Source organism: Sorex fumeus, unplaced genomic scaffold (assembly GCF_029834395.1).
Source record: "Sorex fumeus unplaced genomic scaffold, SorFum_2.1 ptg000008l, whole genome shotgun sequence".
NCBI lineage: Eukaryota > Metazoa > Chordata > Mammalia > Eulipotyphla > Soricidae > Sorex > Sorex fumeus.
In genome coordinates this window covers 362,761-383,168 of record NW_026606065.1, presented here as the reverse complement: position 1 = coordinate 383,168, position 20,408 = coordinate 362,761, and the positions used below count along the sequence as shown (strand labels likewise).

Genomic DNA, 20,408 nt, shown 5'->3' with positions numbered 1-20,408 from the left:
AAGGAAATTGCTTATCTTCAATAGGAAGTTAGACTGGTCTCGCTACTGAATTTTGGAACTTATGAGACTTAGAATTTAAAGTTTAGATAGCTTTGCTGTCTAACTTCAGAGAGTTTTTAAATAACCTAAGCAAGAAATTTGGAGTCAGAAGTCTTAGAATATCTCCAGTTTTTCATTGCTGATATAACTTGAAAATCTTCCAGGCCATGTTCTTGGTCAACCAAATTTCTCCAAAGCAACTTGACTTACACAGACAACCCATGTCAAATGTAAATATTAATAAAGAACTACAGAAGATGTTAGAAAACATAACGCTCTATTTCTGAGTTCCTTTAATGACATCTTATTTTGTCCTTACATTTTTATCTTTTTAGCCTTTATTGGCAGGGAGCATTCCAGATGTTTGAGTGATTCAAAATACTGACCCGAATAGAGTTAGAGAATTTAACTTGGGCTCTAGAGATAGTACGGCAGGTAAGGCACTTGCCTTGTACACAGATGACCCTGGTTCAATCCCAAAGATAGTGAGGTCATACAAAGCTGCAAAAATTCAGGGTTTTTCATGATAACCTCTTAGTGTCGGTATAGCAAACCATAATGCCCAAAAGTAGAGAGCGATTATGGGGAATCAATGTCTGCCATGGAGGCAGGGGGAGGGTGGGAAAGGGGAGGTATACCGGGGATATTGGTCGTGGGGAATGTGCACTGCTGGAGGGATGGGTGTTTGATCATTGTATGATTGTAACCCAAACATGAAATCTTGTAACTATCTCAAGGTGATTCAATAAAATTTAAAAAAGAAGAAATAATAGAAATAATATAGCGATATAAAAAATTAAAAATATTTAAAAAAAGAATTTAGGGTTTTTATTTGAATGTTCACTGTGTACTAGCATTATTCAAAGCCCTTTTTATCCAAGCATGTGTTGTATAGTTGTTAAGCTTAGAGTCCAAGAGAAATGATTTCTAGTCCCAGCTGTACTCTTTCCTAGTCATATGAGCTTGAATAATCCACTTAACTTCTGCAGACCTCAGTTTTCCTCATTTATAAATTGAGGGTAGCAGCAGTACCAACCGCAAAGCACAAAACAGGATTTTCCATAGCACTGTCATCCTGCTGTTCATTGTTTTGCTCGAGCGGGCACCAGTAACGTTTCCATTCATCCCTGTTGCATGCTAGTGTAGCCCAATGGCATCTGCTCGCTCCAGGAACATGAAGTGAGAGTTGTTGTTACTGTTTTTGGCATATTGAATATGCCACAGGGAGCTTGCCAGGCTCTGCTGTGAGGGCAGGATACTCTCCGTAGCTTGCCGGGCTCTCCAAGAGGGGCAATGGAATCAAACCCAGGTCGGCTGTGTGCAAGGCAAATACCTTACCCACTATGCTATCGCTCCAGCCCAAGATTTTCTATACCAGTTTATTTTGTATGTGTGGGAAGTGCTCAGTAAATGCTGAAATTCTGGCTAACTCTCACCATTCATTTGCTCCCCTTCCAGAGGAAGCCACAGTTTAGAGATGTTCCCCAGGTCACATCATTCAAGTCACACATGTAACTTGTGTTAGAAATTAAGCTAGTGGGGGGAAATCAGGCCAGATCTCAGGGACTTGTGATTGAAGGGCTCAAGATTGTCGATTTTCATCACAAAGGCAGTGCAGAGGCCCTAGAAGACCTCACTGTCAAGAGTGGGTAGATCATATCTGCATTTGGGAAGATTATGCTACTGGCGGTTTGGAGCGACAGCACAGTGGGTAGGGCATTTGCCTTTCACGTGGCTGACCCGGTCGACCCGAGTTCAATTTCTCTGCCCCTCTCGGAGAGCTCGGCAAGCTACTGAGAGTATCTCACCCGCACAGCAAAGCCTGGCGAGTTCCCGTGACGTATTCGATATGCCCAACACAGTAACAACACGTCTCACCGTGTTACTGGGCCCCCTTGCGCAAATTGATGGACAATGGGAGGACAGTGACAGTGACAGATGCTACTGGCATTATGGCAGTTCAGAGCAGCAAGATGACTAGGGCAGAGCATTTAGGAAAAGAGAGGGAATGTTGTGGGAGTGAGGAGGAAAAGGAGGGCTTGAAGAGATTCAGCGACCCCAGGGCTTTGGCTTTTTGACTGGGTAGGGGGCTACCAAGCCTGTGGCAGGATGGGAGGTGGGGGCACCCAGGGGATGAGATGTGAGCAGTTTGCTAGGAGCGCTTGGAGACATTGGGAGGAACTGTTGATCAGGTGGTTGAATGTACAGATTTAGAGGTCAGGAGAGAAATCACAGCTGTTGTGTGTGGAGTTGAAAGCGGGTGTGAATGAGGCCATTCAGTCAGACCACACAGCACTCTGTGCGCGCAGATTTCCTGCCCACAAGGATGGAGAAAGTCAGCCAAAGTCAACACACTTGGGGGCTCTACTTGAGTGGAGGAAGGAGATGACAAACAAGTAATAAATGAAAAATAAAATGTCAACCATTACCAAGTTCCAGTAATGTAAAGTAGCGAATAGTGAGGTGGCTAACAACTGACTAACCCTTTATGAAGAACCAGAGGACTATTAGCAAGAGAGACGTTGCGATCCCATCAGAGAGACTCGTGTGACCCTAAGAAGAACCACGTGATCAGGAAAAGGAAAGACTTCACAGAAGAGGGAGAAACTTGAAGACGATCTCAGGCTTGAAAAGGGACGTTAGATAAGAGGAAGGGGCGGAAATGAGTAGATTCTCAGAGATGAGGGAAAGGAAGCATTCTAAATCCTGAGTTTAATGGAGGAGTTTAAGCATGTGGAGTGTGCAAACATTGTGTTGTTCTCTCTGTATAAAGGCAGGCACAGGGCACAAGGACCCTAATTAACATTCTCCTTTGAGCAGCACCTACTCATTCAGTGCCTGCAGGCCGATGACAGGCTGCAGAGGCCAGAGCACTGGGGTGGGAGGACTCCATGGCTTCAGGAGCTCTCAGCATGGTGGGGTTCCAGGAACATGGAAGGAAGGAGAATGCAAGGGGAATAGAGGGTGGTTCTATAAGAGATTATTGGGATGGAGGTACTGAAGCAATAGTACAGTGGGTAAGGTAATTGCCTCACCTGAGACCAACCCAGGCCAAATTCCCGGCACTTAGTATGGTCCCCTGAACTCATCAAGAGTGATCCCTGAATGCAGAGCCAAGAATAAGACCTGAGCATAGCCAGGTGTGTGCCCCCCTCAAGAAAAGAGAGAAACTGTGGGGCTCTAGTTTAGACTGAAGGGGCATCAGCCAGCACTTCCAGGTCTGCTCCAGATTTAACCCACAATGTAAAGCAAAATTATGTGGTGCTAAGAACACTGGATACATACTGGTGTAAGCCGTGACCACAAGAGGGCAAGGTCCATGGGAGATGGGTTTATTCCAGGACCCCAAAGAAAAAGAGTGGGAGGTTTTTCAGGGTGATGATGGTGTGCTGTTTTGTCAAAATTTCTTAACAAGGAGCTTCCTGGTGTCCCATCCTTGTGTTGCAGTGGGCAGGTTCTCTGTCCCCAAATCCTGAAGATTGGAAGCAGGAGACTCGATAGAGTTGACAGGGCCCAAGCAGTTATGTTTTAAAGGGAACAGAAATTGGAAAGTAGCCCCCAAAGCAGAGAGGCCTCAGGGAGATTTGCCCTCTAAGAGGGGTTGCTTTTCCATACTGTATAACCTGGGGGTGAGTGGGCCTATTTTCATTTTACTGTGAAGCTCAGGCCTAGTTTTGAAATCCCAGTCACACCTAGACACACTTTTTTTTTAAATTTCAGTTAATCACTGCTCATAAGTAGGACCAAATTTTTATCCAAGATCTGACTTCTATTTCTTTTCTTTTCTTTTCTTTTCTTTATTAAATCACCATGAGATACAAAGTGTTCATGTTTGAGAATCAGTCATACAATGATCGAACACTTATCCCTCCAGCCTTGCACATTTTTCACCACCAATGTCCCCAGTAAACCCCCTCCTCCATCATACCCCTCTCCCTGCCTCTATGGCAGACAATTTCCCCAGACTATCTCTACTTTTGTACATTATGGTTTGCAATACAGATATTGAGAGGCTATCAAGTGTGGTCCTTTATCTATTTTCAGCACACATCTCTCATCCCAAATGATCTCTCCAATCATCATTGACTTAGTGATCCCTTCTCTATTCCAGCTGCCTTCTCCCCCAGCTCATGACACAGGCTTCCAACCATGGATTAATATTCCTGGTCCTTGTGTCTACTGTCCTCGGGTGTTAGTCTCATATCATGTTATTTTATATTCCACAAATGAGTGGAGTCATTCTATGTCTGTCCCTCTCTTTCTGATTCATTTCACTTAACATGATACTCTCCATGACCATCTACTAATAAGCACTTTGCAGCTGACTTCATCTTTCCTAACCACTTAATCACTTAACTTCCCGTTAGTCGTCGATTTGCTCGAGCGGGCGCCAGTAACATCTCCATTTGTCCCTGTCACGTGCTAGTGTAGCCCAACGGCATCTGTTCTCTCTGGGAACATGAAGAGCCTCAAACTGATCGTTCATGATCTTGATGAAGAAGTCTGACCATCTGGTAGGTGGGCGGCCACGCGGTCTTTTGACATCCCGTGGAATCCAGTCGGTAACAGCTCTAGTCCAGCGGTCGTCTTTAAATCTCATTACGTGACCAGCCCATCTGATTTTTGACACCTTGGCAAATGAGACAGCGTCCCTGATTCTTGATCGTCGACGGATGTCAGAACTCCGAATTCTTTCTCTCATTTGAGTGAAATGTGATATTCCAAGCATAGCTCTTTCTTTCTTTTTTTTTATATTTATTTATTTTTTAATAGTGAGGCACCATGAGGTACAGTTGTAGACTTACACATTTTTGTGCTTGGGTTTCGATTATACAATGATCAAACACCCATCCCTCCACCAGTGCGCATTTCCCACCACCTCGGATCCCAGCATCCCCTCCCCCCCAGTCCCTATCCCACCCTGCCTCTGTGGCAGGGCATTTCCCTCTCTCTCCTTTTGGGTGCCATGGTCGGCAAAAGAGGCATTGAGTGGCAACCATGCTTGGTCGACAGTCTACCCTCAGCATGCTCTCCCATCATGGGCGGATCCTCCGAACACCCTTCACCTGGTGTTCCCTTCTCTTTCTGAGCTCCCCCTTCCCCTAACATGTGTGGGTGTCCTCTGGGTCATTGAGTAAAATTCCTGGTACTAATCTCTGCCATACTTGGGTGGGGTGTTAGTTTCCTATTTTGTTACTTTATGTTCCCCAGATGAATGCAATCTTTCTATGTCTATCCCTTTCTTTCTGAGTCATTTCGCTTAACATGATACTTTCCATGTAGTACCACTTGTATGTAAACTTCATGACTTCGTCTTTTCTAACAGCTACATAGTACCCCATTGTGTAAATGTGCCAGAGTTTCTTCAACCAGTCATCTGTTCTCAGGCACTCAGGTTTTTTCCAGATTCTGGCTATTGTAAAGAGTGCTGCAATGAACAAACAAGTGCAGATGTCACTTCGACTATACATTTTTGCCTCTCTGGGATATATTCCCAGGAGTGGTGTTGCTGGGTCAAATGGGAGCTCAATTTCTAGTTTTTTGAGAATCATCCATACTGTTTTCCAGAAGGGCTGAACCAGTCGGCATTCCCACCAACAGTGAAGGAGTGTCCCTTTCTTACCACATCCGCTCCAGCACCGGTTGCTTTTGTTCTTGTGGATATGGGCCAGTCTCTGTGGTGTGAGGTGATACCTCATTGTGGTTTTGATCTGCATCTCCCTGATGATTAATGATGTGGAACATTTTCTCATGTGTCTTTTAGCCATTCGGATTTCTTCTTTGTCAAAGTTTCTATTCATTTCATCTCCCCATTTTTTGATGGGGTTGAATGTTTTCTTTTTGTGGAGTTGAACCAGTATTTTGTATATCCTTGAAATTAACCCCTTATCAGATGTGTAGTTGGCGAATATCCTTTCCCATTCAGTTGACTGTCTTTGTATTTTGGTCACTGTTTCTTTTGAGGTGCAGAAGCTTCTTAGTTTAAGATAGTCCCATTTATCTATCTCTGTTTTCACTTGCTTGGCCAGCAGTGTGACATCTTTGAAGTCACTATTAGCTTCTATGTCATGAAGGGTTTTGCCAACATTTTCCTCAATGTATCTTATAGATTCCGGTCTGATGTTGAGGTCTTTAATCCACGTAGATCTTACTTTTGTACATGGAGTTAGGCAGAGATCTGAGCCCATTTTTTTGCATATAGCCGTCCAGTTTTGCCAGCATAATTTGTTAAAGAGGCTTTCCCTGCTCCACTTCACTTTTCTTGCCCCCTTATCGAAGATTAGATGCTCGTATACTTGGGGGGGGGGGGGGAACGTCAGTATATTCAACCCTGTTCCATTGGTCTACAGCTCTGCCTTTGTTCCAGTACCAAAGCATAGCTCTTTCAATTCCTCTTTGAGAGACCTGAATAGCGTTCTCATCCTGTTTGCGTAGGGCCCAAGTCTCTGAGGCATGTGTTAATGCAGGAAGAACAGTGGAATCAAAGAGATGTGCCCGGAGCCGGAGGTTCTTCGTCCTCTTAGCTATTTCTTCGATGTTCTTGAAGGCGTTCCAAGCCGCTCTCTTCCTCCTGCACAGCTCGGGTGCCAGGTCATTTGTCATGTTGACTTCTTGACCTAAGTACACAGAGCTGTTGCATTCGGAGATGGTCGTTCTGTCGAGAGCGAATGGGGCATCAGGAATGAGGCTGTTTCTCATAAACATTGTCTTCGTAAGATTCAGCTGTAGTTCTACCTTTCCACACTCATGGTCAAAGTCGGCCAGCATTTGTGCCTCTTGGCTGATGTTTGGTGTTATTAAAACAATGTCATCAGCAAAGCGAAGGTGGTGTAGTTGCCGACCATCTATCTTCACTCCCATTCCTTCCCATTCCAGTCGTCACATGATGTTCTCAAGGGTGGCACTGAAGAGTTTCGGTGAAATGGTACCACCCTGCCGAACCCCTCTCTTGACATAGATGATCACTTCTTTGTAGAATGGTGAGATCCTGGTAGTGAATCCGCAATACAGCTCACAAAGGATCTTGATGTATTGGGCTTGAATGCCCTGATTGGCTAGGGCTTCAATGACCGCTTCCATCTCACCAGAATCAAAGGCCTTCTTTAAATCAATGAACATTAAACAGAGCGGCATCTTGAACTCCCGAGAAACCTCAATGAGCTTGGTTATCATATGGATATGGTCGATGGTGCTGAATCCTTTGCGGAACCCGACTTACTCACATGGTTGTCCTTCATCTAGTGTTCTTCCAATCCTATTTAGGATGACTCGAGTGAACAACTTGTAGATGACAGACAATAGGCAGATCGGGTGATAGTTGCCAATGTTGTGGATGTCTCCCTTCTTGTACAGTAGTACGGTCCTGCTGGCTTTCCAGTGGGACGGAACCTTGCATTCAGACAGGTAGCATGTGAAGAGCTGAGCCAGTGTATTGATGAGTACTGACGGCAGGTTCTTCAGGTGTTCAGGTCTGACCTTGTCTTTCCTAATAGCTGCATAGTATTCTATTGTGTAGATGTACCAAAGTTTCTTTAACCAGTTGTTTGTTCTCAGCACTGAACTTGTTTCTAGATTCTGGCTATTTGGACACATCTTTTTAAGCCCTGGGCATATTTTTTCCCTTGTTGTTGAGCCTGTAGTCTGCTGGGTGTGAAAAGGCCTGCAGGATATTCAACTGAGCAAGGCAGGATGGATATTCAAGACAGCCCCTCAACATTCCATTCATCCTTACTTTCAGGGCCAAACCTCTCTAATTTTCCCTTGCCTTGCTATTCCTGTATCACATGTAACTCAGGGCTGATCCAGCTCCCACCCCACCCCCAGTCCCTACTCACCTCACCCCATTCTAGAGTTCATACCCTGTCGGGTGCTTCCTCTCCTGGAGTGCTGCTGGGGATGAAATGGTTCTGAAGGAAGAGGCTGTTACCACCCCACAAACAAGGTCATTGTTCCTTGCTCACCTTTCTGGGTCCTTGGTGTCTGCAGAAGAATGAGAGGATCCCAGTTCTTCAGGAAGAAAGGGCTCTGAAACATAGAAAGTCATGATTGAGGAAATGTGAGGAAGACAGGTCTGGGTTTCTAGCCTCCGCTTGCTCCAGTTTTAGTGGTTCTCTCTGGCCAGTGGTTGGAACAATTGAACTAGAGGCTGAAATGAGGCGTGCTGAGAGAAAACAGTCTGTGGCACGGCTGAGCACATTTAACCCTTCCTTAGACTTGGAGCTGTCAGGACAATGAAAGTCTGACAAGCTCTTCAGGGGACCTTTGGGTACATTCAAGCCCCCTTCTGGAAATGATCTGGGAACTGGGAACGTTTCTCAAACCAGTCTGGTTATCTGAAGTTCCCTGGACATGGACTGTGTCCTCCTAGAATCCAGCCAGATTTTGGAGCCTCTAGGCAAATACAATGTTCTTTAAAGCTTGCTTTCTAATGGATGTTCCAGAATACCTAATTCTTTTTTTTTTTCCTTTTTCTCCCTTTCTACTAGGCACTGGGAAACCATGAATTCGATAATGGCGTAGAAGGACTGATTGATCCACTCCTCAAAAAGGTCAAATTTCCAATTTTGAGTGCAAACATTAAAGCAAAGGAACCACTAGCATCTCAAATATCAGCACTTTATTTGCCACATAAAATTGTTTCCGTTGGTGATCAAGTTGTGGGAATTGTTGGATATACTTCAAAAGAAACTCCTTTTCTCTCAAATCCAGGTATTTATTACTTCTGTAGCACTTGTTGCTTAAAAGTAGAACCATTGAATCAGGATCTGGGGTTATTGTCAAGGACTGTGGGTATAAGGAGAAAGCATCCATGGCATTGGGCAGGCTCTGTCTTTAGGATGGCATTGACAAAACCAGTCTGATAACTTCCCTGTTGTTCTAAGTTAATTCATAGACATTTTCTCTTGTGCCCAGTGAACTTCTTTGTTGACATAGCAGTATCTTTGCATAATTCAGAGCATTCGGATATGGATGTGGAGGCTAATTATGTCTGGAGCTAGATAGTAGAGTCATTTACGCCAAATTTAGGGCCACATACATCATCATCATCCTTCCCATGCAATCCCAGAGCCAGGCCTGTACCTCACTATGCCTTCTCTCTCCTTATCTAGTATGGATTATTAAATATCTAGTGAACTCTCATTTTACTCTTTTCATATTTATCTCTTCTAGTATTAATGGGAGTTGTATCTGATTTTCTGGGAAATACAAACCTATGTTCTTGAATGGTTTCTGAGATATATAACTGCAATGGCTATTATATGTTGATAATATTAAGAATATTAAAGAAACATTTAGAGTCACTTTTCTGGGAATATTTTCACTGTGACACTTTTGACAGTGAACACAACAATTACATCTTCTTCAAGTGACCCAAATCCTTGCCTTGCATGCAGACAATTCTGGTTCAATCCTCTGAGCACCACCAGGAGGGATGCCTAGTGCAGAGCCAGGAGTAAGCCCCAGCACCCTCAGGCATGGTCCAATCCCTACCTCCCCCTCCCCACCAAAAAATAAAGCATTAGCAGATATAGTACACATTATTCAAACTTTGGAAATTAATCTTGTTGCTGCTAAGGTCAATCCAGGCCTTTCAAAACAAGAACAAAGAGGTTACGTGATGTTACTTTTTCTCCAGGAGGGAGGGGCTCTTCTCCCCTTGGAGGAGAGAGGACGTTGGCAGGCCCTGCAAGGGGTGCCACTGTCCTTAGGGGCCGTCCCTGTGCCCACAGGTGATAGCAGTTGTTGGTGAGGACAGAGTGGTGCTGCTGAGGGAGCCCCACTCTCTGGCTAAGTGAAGGTTGCCACCAAAGACTGCGGGCTTCTGCCCTGAGGAGAGGGCAAAGCTTATAGGATTAGGGGGCCACCTCACAGCCAAGAAAGCAGCTGCCAGCATGGTGGGGCGGGGAGCTGGGGCAGCTGCTGACCCACTAGCCACTGACACAGACCTGCTCTAGGCTGCAGTGCCCATTGAAGACTCTTCCCTTTTCCCTGATTGTCCGCACTGATACATGTACACACAGACACAAACATATACAAGGAGACACACACATGCAGAGACACACACAGAGAGAAACTCACAGGCATACACATACACACATACACACATACACACAGAGACACACACACCCACAGACACACACAGACACACACACCGAGACAGAGACACACCAAGATACACACACTTACAGGTACAAACACAGAAGCACATAAACACACACATACACAGAAACATCCATACAATGAGACACACATAGACACACAGGCACACACAGACACACAGACACTCACACACCAAGACACACAGATACACCCAGAGACATGCACACATTCCAAGTCATCCACACTCAGACATATAGACACACTCAGAAACACAGAAACACATACAATACACAGAGGCATACCAAGACACACACAGAGATACATACACACAGACCCACTAATGCACACACCCAGACACACACATGCACAAACACATGCATATACAGACACACGAACATTCACAGAGACACAGACCTGTATATAGACACACACAGACACAGGCACACACACCATCACCATACTTGCCCTTTCTGGCCGAGTCATGGGACACCAGCACCTGGCCTCCTGTAGGTGACACCCGTGACCTTTGAGAGGTCGGTAACTCAAGGAATGATCCCCCACACAGGTACTGATCCAGGAGTCGTCTCTGGCACTATAGGGTATGGCTCCCAAACCAACAAGTAAATGAGTGAACTCATAGGTGAAAGGGACACTCAAGGGGCTGGAGAGAGAGATAGTACACTGAGTAGGGCACCTGCCTTGTATGCAGCTGACCTGGGTTCAATCCCCATCATTCCGTATGGTTCCGAGCCTCCCAGGAACGATTCCTAAGTGCAGAGCCAGGAGTAAGCCCTGAGCATCACCATGTATGGCCCCAAACCCAAAATATTAAAAAAAAAAAAATAAAGGGACATTTTTGTAAATAAATAAAAGGGATACTTTTTAATAAAAGAAGAGATTCCCAGAGGAGGTGACAATACTGAGGGCTGACCGGGAGCCCAGGGACCTTGCAGCGACCAGGCAGAGTAGGTTCTGGTTGACCTTCACAAGGTAGGTCATGTTGTGACTTGGTAAAGCTGCTGATTTTGCAAATGGGCCTGTGAGTTTCTGCCAGCAGACTGTCCACCCCAGCCCATCTGCGGCTGTCATTTCCAGGCCGTCCCCCGAACTCCCTGGCTCAGCCATCAGCCTGGCTGTCATTAACAGTGCAATGCTGCACATATTGAGTTGATTTGTGTGAAGACTCAGGTGTTCTGCTCTGGAGCCCAAGGACGTCCACTCCTAAGCCTCACCCAGCTCAATAATCTTGGAACTTCTGGGAGCTGGTACTATTTTTCAAACCAGAAATGGCAGACACCTGGATTTTGAAAGTTCTTTATCAGGTTTTTGGGATTTTTTTTTTTTTGCTTCCTAGGTGACACCCAGTGATACTTAGGGGTTATTCCTGGCTCTGCATTCAGGAATTACTCTGCAGGTGGTTGGGGGACCATATGGGACACCAGGGATCGAACCCAGTTCAGCTGCGAGCAAGGCAAATGTCCTACCCGCTGGACTATGGCTCCGGCCCCTCTTTATGAGTTGCTGTGGCGATTGGACGTTTTTCATTTTGGTGATGCCTGTTAGAAACTGAGCCCAAAGGAGGCACGAATGCTGGAAGGCTCCTTGGTCACAAGATCCTTGTGACATGGCAGGCAGCTTATCTGTGTTTGCAGTTGTCCCTGTGATAACAGAAGTTCTAGGACTAACCATCACCCACCCTGCCAGCATGTTGCCAGTAAAGTCCTTTCTCTTAGAAAAACAAAATAGAATAAAAACCCTAAAACATCAAAGCTGACTGAGGGTTGTCAGTAGAGGCAGAGAGAGGCACCGTGGTGTCACCTCAGTGGGCAGCGTAGAAGGCAGCATCGAGAGGGCACCGCAGTGGGATCAGACACACAGCACTGGCCTGTTTGGGGAAGAGACCTTGCATGGCCTCTCTGCAGGAAAGGACTGGGAGCTGGTGAAGAGCAGCAGTGCCTTGACAGACTCCTCTCTGCTGTCAGATGCCCTAGTATCACCTTCCCACCGAGCGAACGAGACTCCCTTGTCCAGGGGCATGCTCCGTGGCAAGCAAGGTCTAGCCGCTGATAAGTGAAGATCAGCTATCCTGAACTTGCAAAGTCTTGGAGTTACTGATTTGGTGGGGGGAGGGCTTTCGGGTTTTCTTAAGCTGTAACTGACATACAGCACCATCTGAGTTTCAGGTGTCTCTCGGCATGCATAGAGCATGTGATGCTATGTGTTTGGGCGTTTTCTGCATTGGCACGCATGATAGTTGTCTAAAGATAAACAGAGAGGGCTGGAGAGATAATACAGGGTTGAAGGTGCTTGCTTTGCAGGTAGCCCATCCAGTTTGATCCCCAATACTGCATATGGTTCCCTGAACACCATGAGCACAGGACCAGGAGTAATCCCTGAGCACCACTGCGTATAACCCCAAACTCCCCCAAAATATAAAGATAGATTTCAAAACTAGGCTTCCATATCTGAACTGTACTCTTAATTTAAATTTGCACAACCCGATCTCATCCACGTCCATAAAGTAATACAACATGAAGTGACTGTAACAGAATATTTATGTAATTTTTAATGCTTTGTTGGGATTTTATGTTTGATTTATGCATCTTTTTGGTCTCAATAATTTGAGTGCCAGTAGACTGAAGATTGGCATGTTGGCATGTGTATAATAAAACAATGTAACGAAAATAATTGTAAATACCCATTTTATTTATCTTGCTCCTTAGGACAGAATTTAGTGTTTGAAGATGAAGTCAGTGCATTGCAAATAGAAGTAGATAAACTGAAAATGCTAAACGTGAACAAAATTATTGCCCTTGGACACTCTGGTTTTGAAATGGATAAACTCATCGCTCAGAAAGTGAAGGGTGTGGATGTGGTGGTTGGAGGACATTCCAACACCTTTCTTTACACAGGTAACTTACTTTGTCTTTTTTGGCTTTGTAACGGTCTGTTTGTACAGCTATTTACAGTATATGTTACATGTACACTATGCTACTCTATGTCATACAGATTTAATGGTGACATAGATAATATTCAAAGATCATTTACTAAGAACAAGGTGTGTTTTATGCTGTGTCAGTTTCATTTACTTAGTTTATGCTTTTTTTTTTTTAGTGAAACACCATGAGGTACAGTTGTAGACTTACAAATTTTTGTGCTTGGGTTTTGGTTATACAATGATCAAATACCCATCCCTCTACCAGTGCCCATTTTCCACCACCATGGATCCCTGTATCCCTCCCACCCCCATTCCCCCCATCCCACCCTGCCTCTGTGGCAGGGCATTCCCTTTTGTTCTCTCTCTCTCATTGGGTGTTGTGGTTTGCAAAAGAGGCAATGGGTGACAATCATGTTTGGTCCATAGTCTACTTTCAGCATGCATCTCCCATCCTGGGAGGATCCTCCAAACACTCTTTACTTGGTGCTCCCTTCTCTATCTGAGCTGCCCTTCCCCCTAGAATGCCTGGCTGGCCTCTAAGCCATGGAGTAATACTCCTGGTACTGATCTCGGCTATTCTTGGTTATTAATCTCCTATTTTGTTACTTTATGTTCCTCAGATGAATGCAATCTTTCTTTGTCTGACCCTCTCTTTCTGACTCATTTCGCTTAGCATGATATTTTCCATGTAGTACCACTTGTATGTAAATTTCATGACTTCATCTTTTCTAATAGCTACATAGTACTCCATTGTGTAGATGTACCAAAGTTTCTTTAACCAGTCATCTGTTCTTGGGCACTCAGGTTTTTTCCAGATTCTGGCTATTATAAAGAGTGAACTTAGTTTATACTTACACACACATACACATATAATAACATGAGGACATAAAACAAAATGATCTCCAAGCAAGAGATAAGTTAACATCAAAAAGTACTCTGTGTAGGGTCTGGAGCGATAGCACGGCGAGTAGGGCGTTTGCCTTGCACGCGGTCGACCAGGGTTTGATTCCCAGCATCCCATATGGTCCCCCGAGCACCGCCACGAGTAATTCCTGAGTGCATGAGCCAGGAATAATCCCTGTGCATTGCCGGATATGACCAAAAAAGGGGGGGAAAAGTGTTCTGTGTAATTAAACATTCTCAAACACAAATAAGAGTGTGAATGAAATCTTTGTAGCCGAGTGAAAGGATTTGGTTTGTAGCCCATAAGTGACAGAAGCTGGGTCTTTGGACCCAGGTCCTGAGGCTGCTTTATACTTAGACTGTAAGTGCCCATGAGATCATGTGGCTGTGTCCTACCTGCCTTGTTCTCGCTTCCACCACTTTCCCTGGCTTCCTCCCTTTCTCCATCTTTTCCTCCTTCGCATTTAAAACCTTTTTCCCATTTGAGCTTATTATGTCCCAGAATTTTTGAGTCTGGTTCAATGCGTCTTTTTCCACTGTCCCTCCCACCATAATTGTGATACGGGAGTGACAATGGTCAGTCTTTGTGTTAGTTCACAGTTAGTTCCCATATTCTTCATTATTTTCAAGAATAATTATTGAAAATAATGATTAATAAAGATGTTCAGACTCAGAGTTGGAAAAAGAAAAGTTTATTGAAAATGAAACTCAGCAACTGGGAAGGAACTTAGTACAGGACTAAGTATGGCTTCTTTTTTTCTTTTTGTAGTGTGGTTTTGTTTTGTTTTAGTTTGGTTTTGGGGTTTTTTTGGTTTGTTTTTTGTTTGTTTGTGGGCCACCTTGGCAGTGCTCAAAGCTTACTCCTGGCTCTATGCTCACTGGCTCTATCACTCCTAGCAGGACTCAGGGAACCACACAGGGTATGGGGAATTGAGCCCTGGTTGGCTGCATGCAAGGCAAATGTCTTGTGGGGGTCTCTCCAGTCCCTGGCTTATTTTGTGTGTGTGTTCTTATAGGAAAACTGGGGTTTTGTGTTTCTTATCAAATGGTAAGATTGTTACAAAGAATGCAAGGGTTCTTATTTGTTTACAGAGGGTCTGGCTAGTTTAGGGTCCCTTAGGTTGTATATTTGACCAGGTGCCTAGGAATTGCTCATTTTCTTAGTTGCTGTGTGTCTAAGATCTGGGACAAAATCTATGATCTTGGGAAATTGTTGACTTTCCATTATCAAGAGAGAACCCATGGATATGCAGGAATGTTTAAAATGTGGAATGGAGACAGCCAAAATGAAACTGCTGAGATTTCTCTTTTCAGTTGCATGGAGGTAAAGCCTGTAATGTACAAGCCCAGTATTTTGTTTTGTTTGGGGGGCACACCCTGTGATGTTCAGGGAGCTACTCCTGAGCCAGGGGGACCGTGTGTTGCCAGGGTTCTCTCAGAGCACCCAGGGAACTCTGGGTATGTACCTCCAAGCCCTCAGCCTTTGGAGTGGTGGCTTCAAACTTATTATGATAAAGAAAGACATTGTACAAGAGGACCCACAATACTCCTGTGTATGCATCCAGGCACACACACAAAGTTAGATTTTATCCCCAAATATCTAGAAGGTCCCTTGATATTTTCTGCTTTACTGTTTCATCTTTTTTCATGAGTGCTGTTACCACCCAGTAAATTTCCTCCTATTGTAGCTAACCCAAAATAAGAAAAGCTCAGATCAATGAGACATGACCAAAACAGTACATGAACATCAAAGGCGTCAAACCTCTCTATTTAAATGCTAAAGTCACTCCAGGTTCCTCAGGTCTTGTCTTTACACCATTTTCATCTCTGCCACTATTTGGATGCAAAAGAAAATCATCCTATAACTCTCTGGGTGCTTCAGAGGCCAGATAAATGATTCTTAAAATCATCAAATTGATAAAAGATAAATAGAAATGTATTTATAACATGTGAGCTTCCTCTGTACATAGGAAAGACCCAGCAAAGCCGAGGAATTTACCAGTGTTCTTAGATTTAGACTCCAGAGCTTACCAAAGTCCATGGTATATTATGACCTTTCAGAGGAACGGAAATTGATTACAAAATCACTCCCCAAAAGGCACAGGAAGACAAAGGCAGGCAGAACTGTGCTGCCTTCTCCCTTGATTGAAACTCCAAAGGCACCTTTAAGGAAGAGAGAGGTTTACCTGTAAATATCTGCTTCAAAGGCAATCTAGTTCCTACCTTAGGGCCCTGCAACATGAAATTGACCTTTTGCCAAAGACATGTTGGAGGATTTTTGCTCCCCTGTGCCATCTTTCAAAGCCAGCTTGTCACCCACTGTCTTTGTGAGTGGTCATCATCTTTTGCCTCAAAACCGTGGTGGGCCTGAAGTTTGGTGACAATGTCTGTCAATTCTACAGCTTGTCCTTTTGTTTCTGTCACTTTTGCTCCAGTCAGTACAGTCCTACAGAACAATATGACCCTTTTAAATGAATTCTGTTAGTGATTAATGATTAGAAAGATTAAGGGATAAAAAACCTTCCTAATTTTTTTTTATATTTTTAGATTTTAGACTTTTTTTTTAGGGAAAGGCATAAATCTCAAAGTAAATAATTACATTCTCTGAGAAGACTGTCTTAAGAGTCTCAGTCATTTATTTCACAGTTCATGATTGCTCACCAAGACAAAACTTGTTCTCAGGGCAGTGCCCTATTTTGGTACTCATCTTTTTGAGGAATGAACTAAACAATTAAAATTAATGCAAGAGAGAGCTGGAGCGATAGCACAGTGGGTAGGGCATTTGTCTTACATGCAGCCGACCCGGGTTCAATTCCCAGCATCCCATATGGTTCCCTGAGCACCACCACGAGTAATTTCTGAGTGCATGAGCCAGGAGTAACCCCTGTGCATTGCCGGATGTGACCCAAAAAGAAAAAAGAAAAAAAAAACTAATTCAAGAGCACAGTAGGGGTGAGGCATATTTGCTATCTGAATAACTTTTCTTAACCTTTCAAAAGAAACATACCATTGAATTGATTTTGAAATTAGCATAAGTTTAAATATAATGAGTTAATAAAAATATAGCCAAAATATTATATAATTATGTAATTATTATATGGCTTGGAATTTTAAATCTTGTTGAGAACCATTTCAACACACAGATACACTCACACACAATTTGATGAAATAAAACATGCTCTTGGTAGACATTTCATATCATCAAATTTTGGATAGTAAGCAATCAGGCTCTTTCTGTGAATGACTTACAACAGAAAGTTGTAAAATTGCAGGGGTAATAGACTTCTTACTTAAGTGTACTCCTAACCTCAAAGAAACGTCTACACTCACCAAAAACCACAGGTAGCCAGACTGACTTGCATAATCCAAAGGCAGTTAAAATATTCAGAGACCTAATTGGCAACATTTACGAAATCCTCTTGCCTTCCTAGATGGCATGCCAGATCTGGTATACCTGCTGTGGCCGGTGGATCATGAGCTTCATCAGAAGTTCTAGGTGATGTCTCAGTCTCAGCTTGTGGCCCCAGAAGTGAAGTAGGCAGAATGGAGTGGAGGGGAAAGGCCTAAATTAAAAGGATCAGGAGCCTCTGAGCCTTGGCTGCTACATAACCCGTTTCTCATCAGCCACTCTGCCAGAGTGAAAGCAGGAGTTGGCCTGGAGAGAAAGATCAAAACTTAGGTGCTAGCTCTACAATGTGAAGGAGATACATGGAGGTAATTAAGCGAACATGGTAAAAAAAAAAAAAAAAAAGAAAGAGGAGGAGGAGGAGGAGGAGGAGGAGGAGGAGGAGGAGAGGTGGAGGAGGAGAAGAGGGCAGGATTCTCAACTCTCTCCCTCTCTCTGTCTCTCCCTCACCTGATTGCCAGAAAACATGCCTGTAAAGAAATGAGAAGTATGGTTATGTTCCCTACAGTGGCCACGGAAACAATGTGGTGTTCTAGAACCTCACTATCAGCCCCTCAGGCCCCCTTAATGCTGCCTTACCTTTTATTTTATTTATTTATTCATTTATTGCTTTTTTGGGTCACACCCGGCGATGCACAGGGGCTACTCCTGGCTCTGCATTCAGGAATTACTCCTGGCGGTGCTTGGAGGACCATATGGGATGCTGGAATCGAACCCAGGTTGGCCGCATACAAGGCAGACGCCCTCCCCGCTGTGCTATCTCTCCAGCCCCACCTCTTATTTCTTTTAGAACTAAATCTCAGTCTTACTGAACTCTCCGTCTCTTGAATTCTTTTTCCCTCCCAGTCCACTGGCTGCTTCACTACCCTCAGTTCAAACAGCCTGGAAGCATCTGTTAGAGACTCTTGCCTGTGTTCGTGGCCGACCTGTGAAAGGCAGATGCCAAGGATTGTAGAACAAACATTAATAGATGCAAATCCTTTAAAAAGATTTAATGGGGCTGGAGCAATAGGACAGTGGGGAGGGTGTTTGCTTTGCACGTGGCTGACCTGAGTTCAATCCCCGGCATCCCATATGGTTCTCTGAGCACTGCCAGGAGTAATTCCTGAGTGCAGAGCTAGAAATAACTCCTGTGCCTAGCTGGTGTGACCCAAAAAGCCTAAATAAATGAAAACAAAATAAAATAAAAATATTTAATCAGCGTTTTTTACCATTTTAATTAAAATATCAAGATTTACACCACTGTTAATTATACTTTTCGTGCACACATCATTTCCACACCATACCCTCACTTCGTCTTTCTTAGTCATGTAGAGGGCAACCATATATGCCACTGAGTGAATACCAAATTCAGTGGCAAATGCTGAAAGTTTGTCTTGTCTTTTAAAGGAGTTCCTCCCTCCACCACTATCCCAAGGACCCCTCCCGGCCACCCTTCATCTCATGAAAGTTCAATTCTGGGTACTTTGGACATTTGTTGTTTAAACAATGTTTCTTTATATCGCACATATGAGAGAAATCATTTTTGTTTTTGTTTTGCTTTTGGGCCACACCCCACAGTGCTCAGGGCTTATTCCTCTCTCTGCATTGAGGGATCTCTCCTGGCAGTACTCAGGGGACCACATGGGATGCCAAGGATCAAACTAGGGTCAACTGCATGTAAAGCAAGCACCCTGCCAACTATACTATTGCTCTGGCCCTTTTCTTCTTTTATTTTTTTTTTATTATAGTGCGATGATTCATCAAGTTGTTCATAATACAGTTATTTTAGGCATTAAATATTCCAATACTAAAGTGTGTCTAATCTTTTAGAGACTTTTTTTAAAAGAAAATTTATTATAGAGGTGCGGACACCTACACACATGTAGATGATTAAAGCTGATGTTCTGAAATTCTATAAAATTGTAAGTCAGTGACACGTTGAAAAAATTCGTTTCAAAAACTGCATCTTTCTATTTTTGTCAGTATATACATATTTTAAATTAATAGTGTAGATAATTCTATGCTGGGCTGGAGTGATAGCACAGCGGGTAGGGCCTTTGCCTTGCATGCAGCCAAACCGACCAGCCCGAGCTCCATTCCTCCGCCCCCCTCTGAGAGCCCAGCAAGCTACCCAGAGTATCTCACCTGCATGGCAACGCCTGGAAAGCTACCTGTGATGTATTCAATCCGCCAAACACAGTAACAACAAGTCTCACAATGTTACTGGGCCCGCTCGAGCAAATCGATGAACAACAGGAGGATAATGCTATAGTGCTACAATTCTATGCTAATACATTTTTAAATTATCATGAAGCATATAAGTCCTACAAATAAAAATAAAATAAGGAGACAAAAAAATTTTAAGGGAAAATCTGACTAGACCTATAAAAGTATAAAAGTGTATTTTCTCCTAAAAGGGAATAAAGACTTTACGTTAAAAAAATATTATAAACAACGTTTAAGTATCTGAATTAATAAGTAAAGTTCTGAAATAAAAATCTATAAAAGGCAAAAAAAATCACCTGAGTAGAAATAAAGCATTACATATAAATAAAACATTAATTCACTATTGAAAAAATATAAAGTCCCCTAGCAGACTCAGAATAAACAGATTTTTCTTAGTGATGTAGAGGGCAATCATACATGCCATTGAGCGAATACCAAATTCAGTGAAAAAGTGCTGAAAAATTTGTCTTATATTTTAAAGAAACTCCTTTAGTGCTTCTTGCAAAACTGATTTCAGGGTTATGAATTCCCTAAGTTGTTGCCTACCCTTGAAGTCCTGTATCATTCCTTCAAATCTGAATGATAATCTTAGCTGAATAGAGTATCCTTAGTGAGGTGTTCATTGAGTTTTTTTCACTATATCCCTTTATTCTGGCTTACAGAGTCTCATTTGGTTTTCCTTTGTATGTAAGTTCCTCTTTTGACCTTGTTGCTTTCAATCTTTTGTTTCATTCATTGACTTTTTTCATTCAGATTATAATATCCTATCTTATAATTTTTTTAAATGTGGGTCAGTTTTTGCTGGGACCCTTC

The 20,408-nt window shown here is 43.4% G+C and overlaps 1 protein-coding gene across 1 annotated transcript in view; it reads left to right on the top strand.

Moving 5' to 3' along the window:
* The window catches only part of NT5E (5'-nucleotidase ecto), a 71,461-nt gene that overhangs the window by 21,436 nt on the left and 29,617 nt on the right, over positions 1 to 20,408 (top strand). The window contains exons 2-3 of the mRNA XM_056109932.1: positions 8,526 to 8,748; positions 12,864 to 13,052. Of these exons, the coding sequence (XP_055965907.1) occupies positions 8,526 to 8,748; positions 12,864 to 13,052 (412 nt within the window). The remainder of the gene's footprint in view (positions 1 to 8,525; positions 8,749 to 12,863; positions 13,053 to 20,408) is intronic.